This window comes from Pseudophryne corroboree, chromosome 3 (genome assembly GCF_028390025.1).
Source record: "Pseudophryne corroboree isolate aPseCor3 chromosome 3, aPseCor3.hap2, whole genome shotgun sequence".
In the NCBI taxonomy this organism is placed as follows: domain Eukaryota; kingdom Metazoa; phylum Chordata; class Amphibia; order Anura; family Myobatrachidae; genus Pseudophryne; species Pseudophryne corroboree.
The window spans coordinates 697,209,904-697,227,889 of NC_086446.1; the positions used below are offsets into that span (position 1 = coordinate 697,209,904).

The 17,986-nt window shown below is 48.6% G+C and overlaps 1 protein-coding gene across 1 annotated transcript in view; it reads left to right on the forward strand.

Moving 5' to 3' along the window:
• Nucleotides 1-533: 533 nt before the first annotated feature.
• Nucleotides 534-17,986, forward strand: part of LOC135056627 (uncharacterized) — a 97,520-nt gene continuing 80,067 nt past the window's right edge. The window contains exon 1 of the mRNA XM_063962033.1: nt 534-884. Coding sequence (XP_063818103.1) covers nt 856-884 — 29 coding nt within the window. The 5' untranslated portion in view covers nt 534-855. The remainder of the gene's footprint in view (nt 885-17,986) is intronic.

Genomic DNA, 17,986 nt, shown 5'->3' on the forward strand with positions numbered 1-17,986 from the left:
CCTATATTCTCCCTGAAACTAATTTTCAAAAGTAGTTAAGTATGGGTATGATACCTGCCCACATGACCTCTCCAAAGGGAGAGAATCCTCTGCTCCTGGATTTCCCTCTTAATTTATGCTTGCCATCACCTGTGGTGAAACACCTTTCTTATCCAATAACCTGTTCAACACAGGTGCCAGCAATCATAAATTAAAAGTCCAGCAGAGCATTGTGTCCCTCCTGGAGAGAGTCATGTTGGGAAGTATGTGCAAACCATACTCAAAACAGAGGCGATTTGAAAACCGTGAACAAAGCTGCTAAACCCACTGTCACAACTCACATTATTGATCAATAACAACAACCTCTTACGGGTGTCGGGATTCCGGCGCCGGTATACTGTGCGCCGGGATCCCGACATTCGGCATACTGAAGACCACCCCCTCCTCTTAAAACCCAACAGCTAAGGTAAGTTACATACTTTACGTTGCGGTTTACGCCAAGTGCGTAAGAGTTTACGTACGAAAACAGCCCCTACATCCGGGCATGCGCAACAGACGCTGCTCTGCGGCTATCACGTGATCGGAAGGCCTAGAATTCTCCCCCTTCCATCTTTGAGCAGCTGCATTAGGCCGCGTCTCCTCGCTGCTCCGGTGGCTGTACGTCGTGTCCTGCGGTCCCCGTCAGGTCTCCCGTAGCCCACACCCGTCACCCGAGTCTGTTTCTTGCCCTTAGAAGTTCAGGCCGCCATTTGTCATTCGGCATCCAGTACCTACGCAGCCGTTCTCCGCTGCCTTTGCCAGGACTTTACACCCGTCGCCGAATTTCGCATCTGATTTCAGCTCGCGTTGAGGTGGAAGCCCCCTCGGCCCTTTACCATGGTGAAGAAGAACAGCATCCCCGAGAGGTGAGTATGGCCAGACCGCCGTGTTACACATTGATCTGCCCAGCTGTCCCGGCATTGTGGCACCCTGCTCCATGTTGCGAGCAGGCGCAATGAGACCCTCTTGCTTTACACTGACTCCCAATTGTTGTGGAACTACAAGTTCCAGCATGACCTGAAGGCTGTCTTAGCACGCAGCTGCTTGTGGCTCCACAAAACTGGTGTAGGGTGCAATGTGGGGTGGCTGGTAGAACCAGGCCACCCCCAGGTAGGTATCTCACTCACTGTATAGCCAGGTAAGTATGGCCATATGCTGTGTGCACACCACAAATCACCGGAAATCTAATATATAATTCATATATGATCTCCACACGATGGCTTTCCTTTCAAAAAGCATATCCAATAAGCCCCATCGCTCGGCCTGATTGCTTTGGAACTGCGGCAGATCCATGTGTAACCAATGTGGATGGCGTCATATGTAAGGATTAGAATCTGCTACAGTGCTTCCCTTGTGAGGTGAGCTAGGTGTAAGTGTATTCAGACCCTTGCATCCTAGTGATACCTCAGTTGGAACCAGGCGTGAAACCCGCTGTATGTTGTTGACTGTTGATAAGTCTGATGAAGGTATGTAATTCGTTTATGGAAAATGGCCTGCAAGGTAAGTTCTATGTGACGGGTATCTCCACCAAGCATCGTAGTTTTCCAGCCCTCGTGTTACTGTGGCCTATAGATGGAATTTTTGTACGCATGCTAGATCCCATTACGCCGTGACAGTGTTTTAGTTAAATTATTCGAAACCAGCTCAGTGATTGCTTTGGCAGTAGGTATACTGTAGTAAGGCTTGTCATTTTAAACATTACATTTCATGGAAGCATGCTGGCAGTCCAGTTGGTTTATTTCCGGACCAGTGTTTTGGCATCTGGTTCGGTTGCCGTGATTCCTTTAGAAGTGGCCGGTTAATATGGACATTTATTGTCCATAAAGTGTTGCTGTTCATTTTCTGCCTTGCCGTGTTGTATTTTCTGGAATGGCTGGAAATCGCCTGATGAATATTCCCGTGAATCTGAATAATAGTTTTTCTTTAAGCAGCTAATTCTTGATGAATTACAAAGCTGTTCTGTGTTTCAACCTCATATTTCTAGTCTTTTCCAGAGAACAATGGTCCCACCAAGCTCTCCAAACAATTGTAGCTTATCTCATGGTAGGCTACATACTGTAGATTTAGTTGTACTATATAAACCATTCCAAGTGAAGCTGGAAAGCTTTGGGACTATTTATTTACGCTGTAATTTGTAGGTCAGGTACTGTATGCCACTTTCACATATGTGACCTGGGAATTTGCTGGGTCTAGCACGCTCACAAATTCCCAGGTCTCTTTTCTGTGATCCTGGTCGGGAGCAGGGTTGCAGACCTGGAACTTAGTCCCGGGTCGTTTGCATTCAGGTCTACCCAAATCCCGCGTTGATGCGCAGAAACGCAGGATTTTGAAGGTAGTGTGAAAGGGGTAAAGGTGAGTGTCACTATAACCAGCAATGACTTTCGGGCAGCACCCTTAGGTGTTTAAGGTGAATTATACCCCTTTTACACTCGCAGGCTTTGGTCATTCCCGGGAATGTGTCCCGGTATATTTCTCGGGAATGACCCTTTCACGTATTGCCGGGTCAGTGATGTCACCGCTAACTCTTCCGGAGGCGGTGCTTGGAGATAATCTTCTCCAAGCACCGCCGCCTCCTATGCAGAGAACAGGTGCCGGGTCGCCTTGACCTAGTATACCCATTCACACTGCACAGCTTCCCGGGACGGTCCCGAATTCAACCCAGGTCGAGACCTGGGTTGAAATCCCAGGATGCTCGTCCCGGGAAATTGTCCCTGCACCCTTTTACACTGACAAAAATCCCGGGATGATGCGCGTTCACGTGCAAAATCCCGGGATAAAATTGTCAGTGTAAAAGGGGTATTAGAGTCCTCTTTGGTTTCTTACCCTTGTGATTCTGAATATCCTGGCCCTATATAGTGCATGGTTGTTAACAGAAAATTGCAATATTTCCTATTAGTAGTGCTCATGCTGTTCATGGGGAAAGGTCTGGAAATGTTTTACTTGTCAGCCATGCACTGCAATAATTGGCCTGCTTTTTTAAGTTTATGTAGGAGCTGCTGATTAAAGAGAGAAGTGTAGTTACTGAAGCAACATTATATACATTACTACAATTTGATTCTAATCAAAGGAAGTTTGTGTGTACAGAGGTTGCAATAGAAGCTTGGTGAATTGAGATGAAACGTGTGCATGTTAAATAACATTGTTGCACTTTGAATTTGCTGTAGAACACATGAATGATTCCTCCATAACAGTTTTTGTACAGTATTGCTCTACTGGGAAATGCCTGATAGCGCTCATAAGTCTGCTGTGGGGATGCAGTGAAAATGTTGACGGTCGGGAACTCTGCGTTCAGGATACCGTTGCCGAAATCCCGCCAGCTAGGATACCGGTGCACCAGGGCTAGTCCCACTCATGGGTGTCCACGACACCCATAGAGTGGGAATAGATCCTGTGGCAAGCCCATAAGGGGATCCTTAGTGCTCACCCCCGCTGTCAGCATTCTGGCGGGCCGGATGCTGCTGCAGGGATATTGACAGCTGGCATCCCGTCCCCCCGGTATTGCATATGTAATTCCTGCTATGACTGCCATTAAAATCGCCAGTTGTAGTCTTGGCTTTCCCCTTGTGAGCTAATGGCCACCAAGCTGGGTATATAATTGCAACAGTTGATGCCTTTGTTACTGCGCCGTTACAGTTTGCCGATGCAAGAACTACCGTCTTGAATATCTGTAATAAAGCAATGTGATTACTCGCTATGGTGGTACGTACTTGCACACGTTATAGCAGATTTGTATGTTGGTTAAAAGTTGTGTTATGAGTTGTACTCGTGTTGGGATGTTTTGTGTTCATTGGCTTCTGTGCTTTCAGCCACAGAACACTTTTTTTTTCTTTTTTCTTTTTTTTAAATGACTGAAGTGACAAATAGTGTCACTTTTTACATGTGTGCGTTGAGAATAACAAAGAGGGGAATTTAATTGTTTCGGGTGCCCAATCTCTCTTGTAAAGTGACTGGAGAAAGCAGGGTGCAATTCAATTGTTTTTGGGGTTTTTTTTGGCGCTGAACGCACCCAGAAAGGTTGGGTTTAGCCACGTAACGTGACTAAACCCAACCAAACTAATGGGCACAACGCCAAAAGTCCTGTTTTCTGCTCAAACGGGTTACTTTTCGTGCATTTCAGTTTGCACTCCCCGGATGTCTGTGCTGAAATTCCGGCGCAGGCAGCCATTGCGCCAAATGGGGCGACAAGTGAATAGCTAAGTAGGGTGCCATCTGCTGCCTGCCGGCGGAAGAAACATTTGATTTCTGCCCAAAGTGCTCAATGTTTGGGCAAACATTTATTTCCTATGGAAATAGATGTTTAATTGTGAAGATGGAAAACTGCCTTGAAATAGTTATCCCTGGCATCACATGCTTGCCATGTTATAGCTGTTTCTATGTTTATCAGCTAGTAAAAGTTTGTCATACGATAGCAAACAGGTCATTAAAATATTGACCATGATAGAGGCTAGAGTGGACTCAGTGGGTGTAATTCAATTGTTTTCGGCGCAGGCAGCCAGTAGATGTTGCCCAACCGAGCTATGCAATTGTTTCTCCGTTTGGGTGCAATCAGCTGCCGGCAGTTGCATTTCAGCGATCTACCCCCCGTTTGTGGCAAGCTGAAATGAGTGAAAAGTTCTGTGCGCCCAAACAAGACTATGCATTTATGCAGTTTAGTCGGATTTAACTGCTTTACACAGCTAAACCCGGCGCTTATGGGTGCAATAAGAAATATTAGGGCTTGTGTTTAATTGGCTGCAATGTGACGGGCTTCTCCACTGGTGTGCGCACATCACTATATCATACACTATCCAAACATCGATACATTTTCTGCACACAGCTGTGTGGTACGTGAGAAAAAATAGGATTTTAATACCTACCGGTAAATCCTTTTCTCCTAGTCCGTAGAGGATGCTGGGGACTCCAAAAGGACCATGGGGTATAGACGGATCCGCAGGAGACATGGGCACACTAAAAAGACTTTTACTGGGTGTGAACTGGCTCCTCCCTCTATGCCCCTCCCCCAGACCTCAGTTATAGGAACTGTGCCCAGGAGAGACGGACATTTCGAAGAAAGGATTTTTGTTAAACTAAGGGCGAGAAACATACCAGCCCACACCACAAATCACCGTACAACTGGAGCAGCAGGAAACCAGATAACAGTATGAACTAACAGCAACAAGCTGAAACAACTGATACACAGATCCTTGTGTAACCGAAAATAACCAGTATCAATACAACTGCAAGGAACAGTCCGCACTGGGATGGGCGCCCAGCATCCTCTACGGACTAGGAGAAAAGGATTTACTGGTAGGTATTAAAATCCTATTTTCTCTTACGTCCTAGAGGATGCTGGGGACTCCAAAAGGACCATGGGGTCTATACCAAAGCTCCAGACCAGGTGGGAGAGTGCGGACGACTCTGCAGCACAGATTGAGCAAACATAAGGTCCTCATCAGCCAGGGTATCAAACTTGTAGAATCTAGCAAAAGTGTTTGAACCCGACCATGTAGCTGCTCGGCAAAGTTGAAGCGCTGAGATCCCTTGGGCAGCCGCCCAAGATGAGCCCACCTTCCTGGTAGAATGGGCCTTTACTGACTTCGGCAACGGTAGCCCAGCCGAAGAATGAGCGTGCTGAATCGTATTACAAATCCAGCGTGCAATAGTCTGCCTAGAAGCAGGATTTCCAATCCTGTTGGAAGCATACGGGACAAACAGAGCCTCTGTTTCTCTATCGTCCTAAGTGGATGCTGGGGTTCCTGAAAGGACCATGGGGAATAGCGGCTCCGCAGGAGACAGGGCACAAAAAAGTAAAGCTTTACTAGGTCAGGTGGTGTGCACTGGCTCCTCCCCCTATGACCCTCCTCCAGACTCCAGTTAGATTTTGTGCCCGAACGAGAAGGGTGCAATCTAGGTGGCTCTCCTAAAGAGCTGCTTAGAGAAAGTTTAGTTTAGGTTTTTTTTTTTTTCTTTACAGTGAGTCCTGCTGGCAACAGGATCACTGCAACGTGGGACTTAGGGGGAAAGTAGTAAACTCACCTGCATGCAGAGTGGATTTGCTGCTTGGCTACTGGACACCATTAGCTCCAGAGGGATCGAACACAGGCCCAGCCGTGGAGTCCGGTCCCGGAGCCGCGCCGCCGACCCCCTTGCAGATGCTGAAGCGTGAAGAGGTCCGGAAACCGGCGGCTGAAGACTCCTCAGTCTTCATAAGGTAGCGCACAGCACTGCAGCTGTGCGCCATTTTCCTCTCAGCACACTTCACTGGGCAGTCACTGAGGGTGCAGAGCGCTGGGGGGGGGCGCTCTGAGAGGCAAATATAAACCTTATACAAGGCTAAAAATACCTCACATATAGCCCATAGGGGCTATATGGAGATATTTAACCCCTGCCTGACTGGAAAAATAGCGGGAGAAGAACCCGCCGAAAAAGGGGCGGGGCCTATCTCCTCAGCACACGGCGCCATTTTCTGTCACAGCTCCGCTGGTCAGAACGGCTCCCAGGTCTCTCCCCTGCACTGCACTACAGAAACAGGGTAAAACAGAGAGGGGGGGCACATTAATGGCTATATATATATATATTAAAGCAGCTATAAGGGAGCACTTAATATAAGGATATCCCTTGTATATATAGCGCTTTGTGGTGTGTGCTGGCAGACTCTCCCTCTGTCTCCCCAAAAGGGCTAGTGGGTCCTGTCTTCATTAGAGCATTCCCTGTGAGTTTGCGGTGTGTGTCGGTACGTGGTGTCGACATGTATGAGGACGATATTGGTGTGGAGGCGGAGCAATTGCCAAATATGCAGATGTCACCCCCCAGGGGGTCGACACCAGAATGGATGCCTTTATTTGTGGAATTACGTGATGGTTTATCTTCCCTTAAACAGTCAGTTGAGGACATGAGGCGGCCGGACAATCAATTAATGCCTGTCCAGGCGCCTCAAACACCGTCAGGGGCTGTAAAACGCCCTTTGCCTCAGTCGGTCGACACAGACCCAGACACGGGCACTGATTCCAGTGACGACGGTAGAAATTCAAACGTATTTTCCAGTAGGGCCACACGTTATATGATTTTGGCAATGAAGGAGACGTTACATTTAGCTGATACTACAGATACCGTAAAACAGGGTATTATGTATGGTGTGAAAAAACTACAAACAGTTTTTCCTGAATCAGAAGAATTAAATGACGTGTGTGATGAAGCGTGGGTTGCTCCCGATAAAAAGTTGATAATTTCAAAAAAGTTATTGGCATTATACCCTTTCCCGCCAGAGGTTAGGGCGCGCTGGGAAACACCCCCTAAGGTGGACAAGGCGCTCACACGCTTATCCAAACAAGTGGCGTTACCCTCTCCTGAGACGGCCGCACTTAAGGATCCATCAGATAGAAAGATGGAAGTTATTCAAAAGAATATATACACACATGCAGGTGTTATACTACGACCAGCTATAGCAACTGCCTGGATGTGCAGTGCTGGAGTAGTTTGGTCAGAATCCCTGATTGAAAATATTGATACCCTAGATAGGGACAATGTTTTACTGTCGTTAGAACAAATAAAGGATGCATTTATCTATATGCGCGATGCACAGAGGGATATTTGCACACTGGCATCTCGGGTGAGTGCTATGTCCATTTCAGCCAGAAGAGCCTTATGGACACGACAGTGGACAGGCGATGCGGATTCAAAACGTCACATGGAGGTTTTGCCGTATAAAGGGGAGGAGTTATTTGGAGTTGGTCTATCAGACTTGGTGGCCACGGCTACTGCCGGGAAATCCACTTTTTTACCTCAAGTCACTCCCCAACAGAGAAAGGCACCGACCTTTCAACCGCAGCCTTTTCGCTCCTACAAAAATAAGAGAGCAAAGGGCTTGTCGTACCTGCCACGAGGCAGAGGAAGAGGGAAGAGACACCAACAGGCAGCTCCTTCCCAGGAACAGAAGCCCTCCCCGGCTCCTGCAAAAACCTCAGCATGACGCTGGGGCCTCTCAAGCGGACTCGGGGACAGTGGGGGGCCGTCTCAAAAATTACAGCGCGCAGTGGGCTCACTCGCAGGTAGACCCCTGGATCCTGCAGATAATATCTCAGGGGTACAGGTTGGAATTAGAGACGGATCCTCCTCATCGTTTCCTGAAGTCTGCCTTACCAACCGTCTCTTCCGAAAGGGAGAGGGTGTTGGAAGCCATTCACAAGCTGTACGCTCAGCAGGTGATAGTCAAAGTACCCCTATTACAACAAGGAAAGGGGTATTATTCCACTCTATTTGTGGTACCGAAGCCGGATGGCTCGGTAAGGCCTATTCTAAATCTGAAGTCCTTGAACCTCTACATAAAAAAGTTCAAGTTCAAGATGGAGTCACTCAGAGCAGTGATAGCGAACCTGGAAGAAGGGGACTTTATGGTATCCTTGGACATCAAGGATGCGTATCTACACGTTCCGATTTACCCCGCACACCAGGGGTACCTCAGGTTCATTGTTCAAAACTGTCACTATCAGTTTCAGACGCTGCCGTTCGGATTGTCCACGGCGCCTCGGGTCTTTACCAAGGTAATGGCCGAGATGATGATTCTTCTTCGAAGAAAAGGCGTATTAGTTATCCCATACTTGGACGATCTCCTAATAAGGGCAAGGTCCAGAGAACAGCTGGAGACAGCTTTAGCACTATCTCAAGAGGTGCTAAGACAACACGGGTGGATTCTGAATATTCCAAAATCCCATTTAATCCCGACAACTCGTCTGCTGTTCCTAGGAATGATTCTGGACACGGTTCAGAAAAAGGTTTTCCTTCCAGAGGAAAAAGCCAAGGAGTTATCCGATCTGGTCAGGAACCTCCTAAAACCAGGAAAAGTGTCAGTACATCAATGCACAAGAGTCCTGGGAAAAATGGTGGCTTCTTACGAAGCAATTCCATTCGGCAGATTCCATGCAAGAATATTCCAAAGGGATCTGTTGGACAAATGGTCAGGGTCGCATCTGCAGATGCACCTGCGAATAACCCTGTCACCAAAGACAAGGGTGTCACTTCTGTGGTGGTTGCAGAAGGCTCACCTATTAGAAGGCCGCAGATTCGGCATTCAGGATTGGATCCTGGTGACCACGGACGCCAGCCTGAGAGGCTGGGGAGCAGTCACACAAGGAAGAAACTTCCAGGGAGTATGGACGAGTCTGGAAAAGTCTCTTCACATAAACATTCTGGAACTAAGAGCAATCTACAATGCTCTAAGCCAGGCGGAACTTCTCCTGCAAGGAAAGCCGGTGTTGATTCAGTCGGACAACATCACGGCGGTCGCCCATGTAAACAGGCAGGGCGGCACAAGAAGCAGGAGTGCAATGGCAGAAGCTGCCAAGATTCTTCGCTGGGCGGAGAATCACGTGATAGCACTGTCAGCAGTGTTCATCCCGGGCGTGGACAACTGGGAAGCAGACTTCCTCAGCAGACACGATCTTCATCCGGGAGAGTGGGGTCTACATCCAGAAGTCTTCAACATGTTAATAGACCGTTGGGAAAGACCAATTGTAGACATGATGGCGTCTCGCCTCAACAAGAAACTGGACAAATATTGCGCCAGGTCAAGAGATCCACAGGCAATAGCTGTGGACGCACTGGTAACTCCTTGGGTGTACCAGTCAGTGTATGTGTTTCCTCCTCTGCCGCTCATACCAAAGGTATTGAAGATCATACGGCAAAGAAGAGTAAGAACAATACTAGTGGTTCCGGATTGGCCGAGAAGGACTTGGTATCCGGAACTTCAAGAGATGCTCACGGACGAACCGTGGCCTCTACCTCTGAGAAGGGACCTGCTACAGCAGGGTCCCTGTCTTTTTCAAGACTTACCGCGGCTGCGTTTGACGGCATGGCGGTTGAACGCCAGATCCTAAAAGGGAAAGGCATTCCAGAAGAAGTCATTCCTACCTTGATTAAGGCACGGAAGGAAGTCACCGTGAAACATTATCACCGCATTTGGCGAAAATATGTAGCGTGGTGCGAGGATCGGAGGGTTCCGACGGAGGAATTCCAACTGGGTCGTTTCCTACATTTCCTGCAATCGGGATTATCTATGGGTCTCAAATTGGGATCCATTAAGGTTCAAATTTCGGCCCTGTCAATATTCTTCCAAAAAGAATTGGCCTCTGTCCCTGAGGTCCAGACTTTTGTCAAGGGAGTACTGCATATACAGCCTCCTGTGGTGCCTCCGGTGGCACCGTGGGATCTAAATGTAGTTTTAGATTTCCTCAAATCCCATTGGTTTGAACCATTGAAAAAGGTGGATTTGAAATATCTCACATTGAAAGTGACTATGTTACTAGCCCTGGCCTCTGCCAGGAGAGTATCTGAATTGGCGGCTTTATCTTATAAAAGTCCTTATCTAATCTTCCATTCGGATAGGGCAGAACTGCGGACTCGTCCGCATTTTCTCCCTAAAGTGGTATCAGCATTTCATCTGAACCAACCTATTGTGGTGCCTGCGGCCACTAGCGACTTGGAGGACTCCAAGTTGTTGGACGTTGTCAGAGCCTTAAAAATATACATTGCAAGGACGGCTGGAGTCAGAAAATCTGACTCGCTGTTTATATTGTATGCACCCAACAAGTTGGGCGCACCTGCTTCTAAGCAGTCGATTGCTCGTTGGATTTGTAACACAATTCAACTTGCACATTCTGTGGCAGGCCTGCCACAGCCTAAAACTGTAAAAGCCCACTCCACAAGGAAGGTGGGCTCATCTTGGGCGGCTGCCCGAGGGGTCTCGGCATTACAACTCTGCCGAGCAGCTACGTGGTCGGGGGAGAACACGTTTGTAAAATTTTACAAATTTGATACCCTGGCAAAGGAGGACCTGGAGTTCTCTCATTCGGTGCTGCAGAGTCATCCGCACTCTCCCGCCCGTTTGGGAGCTTTGGTATAATCCCCATGGTCCTTTCAGGAACCCCAGCATCCACTTAGGACGATAGAGAAAATAAGAATTTACTTACCGATAATTCTATTTCTCGGAGTCCGTAGTGGATGCTGGGCGCCCATCCCAAGTGCGGATTATCTGCAATACTTGTACATAGTTATTGTTAACTAATTCGGGTTATTGTTAAGGAGCCATCTTTAAGAGGCCCTTTCTGTTGTCATACTGTTAACTGGGTTTAGATCACAAGTTGTACGGTGTGATTGGTGTGGCTGGTATGAGTCTTACCCGGGATTCAAAATGCCTCCCTTATTGTGTATGCTCGTCCGGGCACAGTACCTAACTGGAGTCTGGAGGAGGGTCATAGGGGGAGGAGCCAGTGCACACCACCTGACCTAGTAAAGCTTTACTTTTTTGTGCCCTGTCTCCTGCGGAGCCGCTATTCCCCATGGTCCTTTCAGGAACCCCAGCATCCACTACGGACTCCGAGAAATAGAATTATCGGTAAGTAAATTCTTATTTTTTCTAGTAAGAGCGGTTCTGGCGACATAAATTTTCAAAGCTCTTACAACATCAAGAGATTTTGGGACTGCCACAGCATCCGTAGCCACAGGTACCACAATAGGTTGATTTATGTGAAACGAAGAAACCACCTTCGGCAGAAATTGTTGACAAGTCCTCAATTCCGCTCTATCCACATGAAAAATCAAATATGGACTCTTGTGAGACAAAGCCGCCAACTCGGACACTCGTCTGGCAGACGCCAAAGCCAAAAGCATGACCACTTTCCAAGTGAGAAACTTCAACTTAACCTTACGCAAAGGTTCAAACCAGTGAGACATAAGAAACTACAAAACCACTTCAAGATCCCACGGATGGCACAAATGGAGGATGGATATGCAGCACTCCCTTCACGAAAGTCTGAACCTCAGGAAGGACGGCCAATTCTTTTTGAAAGAAGATAGATAAAGCCGAAATCTGCACTTTGATGGAACCCAATTTCAGGCCTGCATCCACGCCTGCCTGTAAAAAATGGAGGAAACGACCCAAGTGAAACTCCTCAGCAGAGCTGCTTTGGTTTCACACCATGACACATACCTTCTCCAAATACGGTGATAATGTTTCGCCATGACCTCCTTCCTAGCCTTAAGGAGAGTAGGGATGACCTCCCCGGGAATACCCTTCCGAGCTAGGATCTGGCGTTCAACTTCCACGCCGTCAAACGCAGCCGCGGTAAGTCCAGGAACACGCAGGGCCCCTGCAGTAACAGGTCCTCTCTTAGAGGAAGCGGCCAGGGATCTTCCACTAGTAATTCCTGAAGATCCGGATACCAGGCTCTCCGAGGCCAATCTGGAGCGACGAGTATAGCTTGAACCCTTGTTCGTCTTATGATCCCCAACACCCTTGGAATGAGAGAAAGCGGAGGGAACACATACACCGACTGAAACACCCACGGAGTCACCAGGGAGTCCACCGCACAGGCTTGGGGGTCCCTCGACCTGGAACAATACTTTGGAAGCTTCTTGTTGAAGCGAGACGCCATCATGTCTATCAGAGGAATTCCCCAATGGGTCTGGGACTCAGGATCGACAGCAAAAAGGTCGACGCCAATTGGTCGACACACCTTAGGTCGACATGGACAAAAGGTCGACAGGAACAGGGTCGACATGAGTTTTTGTTTTTTGGTGTCGTTTTCTTCGTAGAGTGACCAGTAACCTCAATTAGAGCACAGTGTTCGCTCGCCATGCTTCGGGCATGGTGCCTTCGCTCCGCTACCGCTTCGCTCGGCACAGATTACCGTTCCAATCGTAGTCCACGTGGATCGTAAAGTATGAAAAGGTTCCAAAAAAGAAAAAAATCGTGAAACTCATGTCGACCTTGTTCCTGTCGACCTTTTGTCCATGTCGACCCAAGGTTTGTCGACCTTTTTGCTGTCGATCTGGAGTCCGGATACCTCCCCAACGCCTTGTCACTTCTGCAAATACCTCTTGATGAAGAGCCCACTCTCCTAGATGGAGATCGTGTCTGCTGAGGAAGTCTGCTTCCCAGTTGTCCACGCCCGGGAGGAAGACTGCTGACAGAGCGCTCACGTGCTGTTCCGCCCGGCGGAGAATTCTTGTGGCTTCCGCCATTGCCGCCCTGCTCCTTGTTCCGCCTTGGCGATTTACGTACGCCACCGCTGTTTTCCGACTGGATCAGGACAGGGAAACCCTGAAGAAGGTTTTTCGCTTGCAGGAGGCCGTTGTAAATGGCTCTTAACTCGAGAACATTTAAGTGGAGACAAGATTCCTGGCTTGACCATTTTCCCTGGAAACTTCTTCCTTGCGTGACTGCGCCCCAGCCTCGGAGACTTGCATCTGTGGTCAGCAGGACCCAGTCCTGGATTCCGTATCAGCGTCCCTCTAGAAGGTGAGAGCCTTGCAGCCACCACAGGGGAGAAATCCTGGCCCTGGAAGATAAACTTATTTTCCGGTGCAGGTGAGACCCGGACCGTTTGTTCAGCAAATCCCACTGAAACACCCGAGCATGAAACCTGCCAAACGGAATGGCTTCCTAAGCCGCAACCATCTTCCCTAGCACTCTAGTGCATTGATGAATCGACACTCTTGCTGGTCTCAGAAGCTCCTTGACCATGGTCTGTATTTCCAGAGCCTTTTCTCCGGAAGAAACACTCTGTAGCTCCGTGTCTAGGGAAGGGCAGCCGAGTTGTCGGGATCAACTGAGACTTTGGCAAATTTAGAATCCAACTGTGATGTCGCAGCACCGACAGGGAGAGTTCCACGTTTCTTAGCAACCGTTCTCTTGATCTCGCCTTTATCGGGAGATCATCCAAGTACGGGATAATTGTGACCCCTTGCTTGCGTAGTAGTACCATAATTTCCGCCATAACCTTGGTGAAAACCCTCGGGGCCGTAGAAAGCCCAAACGGCAACGTCTGACATTGGTAATGACAATCCTGTACCGCAAATCTCAGGAAGGCCTGATGAGGAGGATATATCGGGACGTATAAGTAGGCATCCTCTATGTCGACTGACGCCCTTAAATCCCTCCCCCCCCCCCCCCTCCCTTCTAAGCTGGAGATCGCAGCTCGAAGAGATTCCATCTTGAACTTGAAAGTTTTCAAGTATGGATTGAAGGATTTTAGGTTCAGAATCGGTCTGACCGAGCCGTCCGGCTTCGGCACAACAAAGAGGCTCTAATAGAACCCTTCCCCCCCCCCCCCTGTTGGGACGGGGGAACTGGCACAACGACCCTCTGTTGACACAGCTTTTGTATCGCAGCATTCACTACTACTCTTTCTGGAAGAGAAACTGGAAGGGCCGACTTGAAAAAGCGGCGCGGGAGGGGGGGGCATCTCCTGAAACTCCAGTTTGTACCCTTGGGACACTGTCTAAAACCCAAGGATCCAGGGCCGATTGAAACCAGACCTGACTGAAGAATCGGAGACAGCCCCCCACCGGCACGGACTACCGCAGGGGAGCCCCAGCGTCATGCGGGGGAGGACTTTTGGTCCTGGGCGCCTGACACCGCAGGGGACCTCTTTTCCCTTCCTCTACCCTTTGAAGCGAGGAAGGATGAACCCCTACCTCTTTTGTATTTATTAGGCCGAAAGGACTGCATCTGCTGATGGGGCACCTTTTTCTGTTGTGGACTGCATCTGCTGATGGGGCACCTTTTTCTGTTGTGTGGGAACATAAGGAAGAAAAGATGACTTACCCGCAGTAGCGGTAGACACCAGGTCAGCAAGGCCGTCACCAAACAAGACACTACCTTTAAAGGGGAGAGCTTCCATATTTTTCTTGGAGTCGGCATCAGCATTCCATTGAGTCCACAGCGCCCTCCTGGCCGAGACCGCCATGGCATTGGCTCTTGATCCCAAGTGGCCAACATCCCTCGCCGCATCCTTTAGGTAATCTGCAGCGTCCTTGATATAACCAGGAGTCAAAAGAATGTTTTTCTTATCAAGGGTATCCATATCAGAAGCCAAATTATCAGCCCATTTAGCAATAGCACTACTCGCCAATACCGACGCCACAGCAGGTCTGAGCAATGCACCAGTATTAACGAAAAGTGCCTTCAATGTCGTCTCCAGCTTGCGATCTGCTGGATCCTTGAGAGCAGCTGTGTCAGGAGACTGCAGCGCCACCTTCTTGGACAAACTGGATAGAGCCTTGTCGACATTGGGAGACAACTCCCATTTCTCCCTGTCATCAGAGGGGAAAGGATATGCCATAAATATTCTCTTGGGAATCTGCCACCTCTTGTCCGGCGACTCCCAAGCCATTTCATGAGAGGGGGGAAACTGCACCTCAGGCTTTTTCCCTTTAAATAAGCAAAACCTTGTGTCTGGAACAGCAGGTTCGTCAGAAATATGTAAAACATCTTTAATTATCCACAATCATGTACTGAATACTCCTAACTACCCTTGGGTGTAAAGTAGCCTCATTGAAATCGACATCGGAATCAGAGTCCGTGTCGGCATAAAATATCTGGGTAAATTTATCTGGGTAAATTAACGTTTCTGTGACCCCGAGGGGGTCTGTACCTGAGACAAAGCGTCCTCCATGGATTTCCTCCATGTTTGCGTCTGAGAATCAGATTTATCCAGCCTCTTAGACAACAAAGCCACATTTGCATTCAGTGTACTTAACATATTCATCCAATCAGCAGTCGGCAGTGCCGACAGTCATTCCCAAATCCTTTTTCTGCGCCCCCAGTAACTTCCTCCGGGGAGGAACCCTCAGACATGTCGACACGTAGTACCGACACACCCACACTGGGCAAAACAAGGGGACAGACCCACAGGGAAGCCTGCAGAGAGAAACACGGAGTATGCCAGCTCACACCCCAGCGCCCATATACTACAAAGCAATAATATATGAGATTAGCGCTGCCATATAACCATAAAAAGCACCAAATTACATGTGCCCCCACCGTTTTGCTCCCTTGTTACTTGGAAGGAGCTTGGAGGTCCGGGCCAGCATCTCTGCAGCGGCTGTGGAGAGAGAAAATGGCGCTGGTGAGCTGTGCGGCTAAGCCCCGCCCCTTCCCGGTGCGCTGTAGTCCTGCTCAAATTTAAGATTTATATACTGGCGGGGGTATTGTGTACGGGGCCCGGGCACCGAATATGCCTTCTGCCAGGTAATATGACCCTCAGTAACTGCTGCCCTGCGCTTAACAGTTACTGAAGTCTTCTGCCGTCTGATGTCTTCTGTTCTAATACTCACCCGGCTTCTTTCTTCTGGCTTCTGTGAGGGGGGTGACGGCGCGGCTCCGGGAACAAGCAGATAGGCGAACCAAGTGATCGAACCCTATGGAGCTAATGGTGTCCAGTAGCTTAAGAAGCAGAGCCCTTAACTAAGAAGAAGTAGGTCTGACTTCTCTCTCCTCAGTCCCACGATGCAGGGAGCCTGTAGCCAGCAGGTCTCCCTGAAAATAAAAAAAAAGCCTAACATAAGTCTTTTCCAGAGAAACTCAGGAGAGCTCCCCTAGTGTGTGTCCAGTCACTCCTGGGCACAGAGTCTAACTGGGGTCTGGGGGAGGGGCATAGAGGGAGAAGCCAGTTCACACCCAGTAAAAGTCTTTTTAGTGTGCCCATGTCTCCTGCGGATCTGTCTATACCCCACGGTCCTTTTGGAGTCCCCAGCATCCTCTAGGACGTAAGAGAAATGGTTGATGTTTGCAGAGTGCTGTCATTAAACAGTGCATTGTTGCTATCGCCGCTATTTGAATTGGCCCTCGAGGTGCTGATATTCCAAGCCCACATTAGGACGTTACTGCAGAATTTAGAGGTGAAGATTTTCTTTATAGCAACCTGGCGATCTCTGTGCCACATTGATTATAGTCTGCAATTATGCAGAAGCTGGTGCTTATAACCTATATACAAACCATTACTGCTTGAGTATGAGTAACTTTGGAAAAGTAATTTTCCTACTGTCACGATTTGCTACTCATGTTTCCGTTTATCCATAATATTGCTGGGATAAGCCTAGTTGCCCAATGCTTTCTCAACAAAGACTAGAAGACTAGTACAAAGTTAAAAGTTGGGACAGTTAACTCGTGAACTGTTATAGCCATGCATTGGTTTCCACATGCAGGGCATATGAGATGACTAAGTGTTACCAAATCTTTGTTCTGATGCACCACTACTGCTGTGTAGCATGTTGTGAATTATGGGCACTAATATGTGGAACAGTATTATATGTAATTTCTCTAAACGTCCTAGTGGATGCTGGGGACTCCGTCAGGACCATGGGGATTAGCGGCTCCGCAGGAGACAGGGCACAAAAATAAAGCTTTAGGATCAGGTGGTGTGCACTAGCTCCTCCCCCTATGACCCTCCTCCAAGCCTCAGTTAGGTTTTTGTGCCCGTCCGAGCAGGGTGCAATCTAGGTGGCTCTCTTAAGGAGCTGCTTAGAAAAAGTTTTAGGTTTTTTTATTTTTCAGTGAGTCCTGCTGGCAACAGGCTCACTGCATCGAGGGACTTAGGGGAGAGAAGTTCAACTCACCTGCGTGCAGGATGGATTGGCTTCTTAGGCTACTGGACACCATTAGCTCCAGAGGGAGTCGGAACACAGGTCTCACCCTGGGGTTCGACCCCCCTTGCAGATGCTGAAGATTGAAGGTCCAGAAACCGGCGGCAGAAGGCTCTTCAGTCTTCATGAAGGTAGCGCACAGCACTGCAGCTGTGCGCCATTGTTGTCACACACTTCACACCATTAGGTCACGGAGGGTGCAGGGCGCTGCTGGGGGCGCCCTGGGCAGCAATGTATAATACTTTTTATGGCTAAAAAATACATCACATATAGCCCTTGAGGCTATATGGATGTATTTAACCCCTGCCAGATATCTCAAACTCCGGGAGAAAAGCCCGCCGGAATAGGGGGCGGGGCTTATTCTCCTCAGCACACAGCGCCATTTTCCTGCTCAGCTCCGCTGTGAGGAAGGCTCCCAGGACTCTCCCCTGCACTGCACTACAGAAACAGGGTAAAACAGAGAGGGGGTGCACTTTTTTTGGCGATATTTTATATATTTAAGCTGCTATAAGGATACAACACTTATATAAGGTTGTTCCCATATATATTATAGCGCTTGGGTGTGTGC